The sequence below is a fragment of the Ictalurus punctatus genome, chromosome 8, assembly GCF_001660625.3.
Source record: "Ictalurus punctatus breed USDA103 chromosome 8, Coco_2.0, whole genome shotgun sequence".
In the NCBI taxonomy this organism is placed as follows: Eukaryota; Metazoa; Chordata; class Actinopteri; order Siluriformes; family Ictaluridae; genus Ictalurus; species Ictalurus punctatus.
In genome coordinates, this window is record NC_030423.2 from 26,253,305 (window position 1) to 26,259,931 (window position 6,627).

General features: G+C 39.3%; 1 protein-coding gene across 1 annotated transcript; it reads left to right on the forward strand.

Annotated features, from left to right (window-relative positions):
* The first annotated feature begins 1,667 nt into the window (after window positions 1-1,667).
* On the forward strand, window positions 1,668-4,896 carry LOC108268569 (uncharacterized protein C4orf45 homolog). Its single transcript, XM_017473588.2, has 5 exons — window positions 1,668-1,781; window positions 3,215-3,444; window positions 3,721-3,779; window positions 4,062-4,170; window positions 4,789-4,896. The coding sequence occupies exons 1-4, from the start codon at window positions 1,721-1,723 to the stop codon at window positions 4,168-4,170; spliced, it is 459 nt and encodes a 152-aa protein (XP_017329077.1). The 5' UTR covers window positions 1,668-1,720; the 3' UTR covers window positions 4,789-4,896.
* Window positions 4,897-6,627: the final 1,731 nt, after the last annotated feature.

Sequence of the window (6,627 nt, forward strand, 5' to 3'; positions counted from 1 at the left end):
GCATCATGGGCGAGACCCGAAGTGCACAATGACGGGAGTGGAACAATACCGACCGACCCGCTGAGCTCTGGCGCCATCCACTGAGCACTGAATACAACTACAGCCTCAGCGTGGGTTTATTCCCCTTACAAAAGAGCTCACAAACTTAAGAGTCTGCTGTATATATACACATACACTATATGGCCAAAAGTTTGTGGACACCTGACTATCATACCCATATGTGGTTCTTCTCCAAACTGTTGCCACAACGTTGGATGCACACTTTGTATGCTTTAGAATTGCAAATTCCCTTCACTGGGACTAAGAGGCCCAAACTGGTTCCAGCATGACAATGTGCAAAGCGAGCTCCGTGAAGACATGGGCTGCATCCAAAATGACATCGTGTGAAAGTAGCTACCGCATTCGATTCAGTACCAGTACTGCTCGGCCGTTGATACGGGACGTACTGATCAGTATAAGTGGTAAGCGTGAATACAATCGGGATTCTGACAGTTATTCCACGCCAGTCACGTTGCATTATGGGATAGTGCAGTATCCAGATTGTCCAGTGGTTCCATTCTGCTCAATCTCGGCAGAAGCTGTAGGTTTTAAGGTTATTTCTCACCTAGTGTTTTATGAATACAGAGAATTTGGACATACTACTCCTTTGGCATAATGTTTTTCACCTACTGTGTAGTAGGGTAAGTAGGGATATTCAGACACAGTCATGGTTTCCCAAGGTTGGAGTGGAAGAGCTCGAGTGTCCTGCACAGAGCCCTGACGTCAACCCCACTGAAAACCTTTAGGAATGAATTGGAACACCGACTGCACCTCAGACCTCACTAAAGCACTTGTAGCTGAATGAACACAAATCCCCACAGTTATGCTTCAAAATCTAGTGGAAAGCCTTCCCAGAAGAGTGGAGCTTATAATAAAAGCAAATGGGGAATAATAATAATAATAATAATAATTATTATTATTATTATTATTATTATTATTATTATTATTGTTATTATTATTATTATTATTGTTATTATTATTATTATTATTGTTGTTGTTGTTGTTGTTGTTATATTTTTATATATATGCAACACATTTTATAGGATTTTTATATCAAATGAAGTACGAATTGGCACCAAACAAGAAGTTAATAAAACTTAATAAAGATTCATTATTGACCCCCAAACATAATATAATTGCCAAATTATAAGTTTATGAAACATACAAATGTATTAGTGTTTAACCTAAGTCATGAACGTAAATGTTCTAAATATCGTTCACATAGTATGAGAAGACGTTTTGTTCGGCAACGTTAGATGAAAGTATCCTATTCAGTGTAGCCTAATTAACCTTTTTAATTAATTATAGTGACCTAAAATACTTCATATATATAAATTATACGTATATATATATATATATATATATATATATATATATATATATATATATATATATATATATATATATATATATATGAATTTCTGAAGAATGTATGAATTCACTGTATACCTGTTTTGCAAATTTTTAAGATCAATAAACAAGACAAGCATCAAACATGAGAAGAGGCTTTAATGTTTGAGAGTGGAGTACACTCATAAATAAGTAATTGAGCCAGCAAACCAGGACACTGTAACTACCATAGTAACCGTGGTCTCCACGGTAACCAAAGGTGACTTCACAGTGTGCTCCTACCGTCCACTCACACGCACCCGGAATTCGGAACAGGTGACTGACAGGAGCGATGAGAAGGAAAGACTGCAAAACTGATCCTGCTCAGCAAGGGCAAAGAATCCTCTTTACAGGTACACTCCACTTAGTTAGATAGTTAGTTAGTTTGTTTGTTTACCTGTTTATCCAAGAGCTAACTAACAAGTAGTGCTCCACCTTAAAATCCACTTCCCTTAAATCTGTTTTTCATACAAAATAATTCAGTGTTCAGCTGATAATTATTCAATTCAATTCAATTCAATTCAATTCAGTTTTATTTGTATAGCGCTTTTTACAATGGACATTGTCTCAAAGCAGCTTTACAGAAACATATAAACACAGGATACAGATTTTAAACATGTGACCTGACAAATGCATCATTTAAAACTTTCCTGTTTGAAAAAAAAAACAAAATCTGTCTATTTGTCTGTCTGTCTGTATGTCTATAGAAAATATTTATCCATCTATCTACACTCTCAGTGGGGGGAAAACCTTCCTAAAGGGTTCTTTAGAGAGTTAAGGGGTTAAAGAGTTAATAACCTTTTATGTTTGTAGATGATGTCTGTCTGCCTTAGGCTTTTAGGTTTATGTTTATGTTTAGGATTGTCTGTCTGTTTGTCTTTCTGTGGGAACCAACAGAATTAGAACCTAGTTCTAATTTTTCAAACCTTATACATTTGAGTACTATCTGTCTGTTTATATTCCAATCATAACACTAAAGATTCTGTACTGTCTATCTATCTATCTATCTATCTATCTATCTATCTATCTTTCTGTCTATCTATCTTTCTGTCTGCCTGTCTGTCTGTCTGCCTGTCTGTCTGTCTGTCTGTCTGCCTGACAGTCCTCTGTCTTTCTGTCTGTCTGTCTGTCTATCTATCTGCCTGACTGTCCTCTGTCTGTCTGTCTGCCTGACTGTCCTCTGTCTGCCTATCTGTCTGTATATCTGTCTGCCTGACTGACAGGCAGTTAACTAACAGGCACTGTTATTCAGTGAGTTAAGGTGTCTGATTTAGCTTCCTAATGAGGTTCTATGTAGAACCTTTAAGGGTTTCCCTAAAGTAACAAACTAAATAACCTTTCAGGTTTGTAGCGGTGGTCGCTCTGTCTGCCTCCCTTCGGCTTTAGATGTTTTGAGTAGATATTTTTGAGTACTAACCGTCTGCTCCGTTTCCAGTCACAACCCTTAAAGTTTCTCTACTTCAATACAGTATGTCTATCTGTCTGTAAACACTTCATTATATTTGGAGTATATTTATCCATCTGCTTCTATTCCAATCATAATCTTTAAAAGGTTCCTTACGTCAATGTGTTTTTTTTTTCTATTACAAGAGGGTTAATTGTTGCTTCTTAATGTCCAATAGCTAATATCGATCATTAGTACTCATCCGTGTTCTCATCTCTACCACGTTCCTGTTGCAGGAAAAATGCAGGGAAATGCAACGTAATAAGAATAAAATCAGTAGTTGATCGTGTGCAATCTGTGACCGGCTTTCACTAATGCTTGGTATACTGTACACCTTTGTAGGACCTGATGGCATTGGGGATTACAGAGTCAGACTGTGTGATTTCCCACATAGCATCGGCATCGGCGCCTTGTCCTCGGGGGCCACAGGGGATTTAAATTACCTCTTCCGGCCTGCACCGTGTGCACCAGCACTGTTGCCCAAGCACTTCTACGTTGGAGAAGTGGGATGGGGCATTGAGCATGGCCTTAGACTCAATGCCAGAACATTACTCAGCAACACACAGATCAAGGTTGGTTGTGTGGTGAAATATGTAAGGAATAAAATGTACTGACTTTTACAAAGCCTTGACACTAGAGACTCCATTAATAAATGTTAATAAATACCTTTGTAGAGAAACCTTCATTATATCAAAAGAGAACCTGCATCTTTGTTAAACAGCAACACCATCTGACCAATCAGAATCAAGAATTGAATAGTACTGTGGTATAAATGTAGTTCAACTCCCTTACATTACCAAATTACTTTATATATATATATATCCATATGTTTTGTCTTTCCATATCAGCGTTCTGAGTTTCGCTCGGCCATGGAGGACAGGATATCTCAGATATTACAGAATCCATGGTAAGCGCCAGATACACAGACCTCCCAGAGAGACTGGAATTCGATTCCCAGGACTCAAACACATACAGAATCCCAGAATAATAGTAGTGCTAATGTATGATGTTCTGTTCATACTGACATGTGTAATGTAACTTCCTGACCGATCCAGAATCAGCCTCATTTCTCTATTCACAAGTTCAACTCTGGATCTTCTCATAGAAGGCGTTAGACGGTTATGAGTGACTGTTGATGAAGCCCCTTGTCTTTTCGGTATTAATAATTAACACACACATACACACACAGGAAAGCGCCAGAGTGCTTTTTGGACAGGCAGGAGCCGAGCGTCCGAGGGGACCAGAGTGACTGTGAGAACCAGAGCCAGGACAGCAACAACCAGATCATACTAAACTAGGTCAGGTATTTACCTGAGAAAAACACCTTACTTGGAATATAAACGCTAGAATAGTAGATGTGGTTTTAGTCCTGAATAAAAATCTAGACAGTACTAAATTCCCCATTGTGCACTATACATTACATGACATATATGGGCAATTTAATACATTAACATGCATAAATAAACTCAAAATCAGTTTCACATTACCCAAATAAGATAAGAAACTGCTAAATCATCCAACCTGAAGACTTTCCAGTGGCGGAAAACTGCTACGAAGCGACGTCCCTGGAAACTTCCTTGCATGAATGTTAAATAAATGTGTCATAGAAAAGTTTACCTTCTCGACAAATCACACATCTTTGTCAAATAGCTGCCCTTTTATGATTAGTCTTAGATAATGGCGAGCAAAACGATAACATATTCGAACAAGTGCATCGATATACGGCTGTGATTTGAAGTACAGCTGGCACTACTGCCAGAACTGCTGTTATAAAAAATTAATCAACGACTTTTGACCAGTCAGATTTGAGAACTCAACAGCGCTGTGGTAGAAATATTTGAAATACTGCATTTGACTAGCAGCTGTTAGAAAGATAACACATCAGTGACTGATTTTGTGTTTTCTCTTCGTGGCAGAGACGCCCGGTTCAGAAGAAAACGGCAGAGAAAACGCACCAGAGTGGCTTGACTTTGCCAGCCGTAGCAGGAGGCAACACTTAATAAAAACATCCACAATCATGCGCACTTGGTCTCTGGATTGTTTTAGTATACACTGTGCTTGTTTCACTACGCTTTATGAGCTTGTATGATGTGCAAAATCATTTAAAAAGAAATAGTCAAGTGTAGCGATAGTTCATTGCTCTGGCTTATGAATGGGGCACTTACTGTAGTGGTTAGGATGTTCATCTCGTACCTCCGGGATTGTAGGTTTGATTCCTGCCTTCGCTCTGTGTGCGTGGAGTTGGCATGTTCTCCCCATGCTTCAGGGGTTTTCTCCGAGTACTCCGGTTATCTCTCCCAGTCCAAAGATGGGCTGTTTGGCATCTCTTGTCCGTTGTGGGTGAATGTGTCACCCCATCCAGGGTGTCCCCCACCGTATGCCCCGAGTCCCCTGGGATAGGCTCCAGGTTCCCCCCATGATCTCCCCGCGACCCTGTATAGGATAAGCAGTATGGAAAATGGATGGATGGATGGAATTTGTATGGAACGAAAACCAAACGTAAGGTTATATAAGGAATGAAACACTTAATCGCATGCTTTTACAGGAAAATAACTATAAACAACTGGGTGGTGTGATACAGCCAGCTGTGAAGAAGAGTTACCCTTACCACGCAGAAGTTGATTCTTTTCCTATTCCTCTTATAACACATTTGGCTGGTCCCCATGAGGAAAACTTTCTTTTAAAAAACTAAAAGAGCCAAAAGATTTATTTATTTATTTTTTTGGTTATTGAGGTTAAGGTTAAGGTTAGATTTAGGTGTCGCATCGCATTACTTAGCCACATTAATAATTATGTCAATGGAAGGTCCTCACAAGGATATCAGTTGATAGAAGAAGAGAGAAGAGTGGTATGCTCTTTCTGAGTGCCACAACAGGCCCACACAAAGTAATAATCCTTCATCTAAATCCTGGGCTTCAATGACCCCTCAGCCCGTATTGATGTTAACACACTTCTAATTATGGCAGAACTACCCAGGTCTCTCTGGCCATTTTCAGCCATGTCCTGCGCTGAGCTAAACGAGACGACCCTTAATTTCAATAATTTCACTCCAAAATTTGCATGGATGTTTAAAGTTCACTTTAAAGATTTTTTTAAATTAACTTTACAAGCTCTGACAGAGCAAACTCAAGACACGGTTTTCTTGAGGCACCACATATCACATCCTTCCTCCATTTTCTCTACCGTTTATCCTTCAGGTCACGGGGAACCTGGAGCCTATCCCAGGGAGCATCAGGTACAAGATGGGGTACACCTTGGACGGGTGCCAATCCATCGCAGGGCACAATCACACACCCATTCATACACTTCAGACACGCCAATCAGCCCACCATGAATGTCCTTGGACTGGGGGAGGAAACTGGAGTACCCAGAGGAAACTCCACACACACAGGGCCGCAACGGGAATTAAACCCCCAACCCTGGCAGTGTGAGGCGAACGTGCTAACCACTAAGCCCACTCCATCAACCGTGCACCCACTCATATCACATATTGTTCATAAATAGTTATTATATTTATTGAGAGTGGATTTTTCCTTTAAAGGACACTATTTTGACTAGCAGAAGTACTTGTGGCATCATAGTAGCTTCTGATATTTTGTCCAGTGAATTTTCTAGAATGTAACAATCCCCCCCCCAAAAAAATAAAATAAAATAAATAAATAAAATAAAATAAAGTATATCTGATAAAATATTTCTATGTGAATATATTGAATAATTCCCTGATTTGGAAAGCTATATCACTTTTTTGAAAGTTA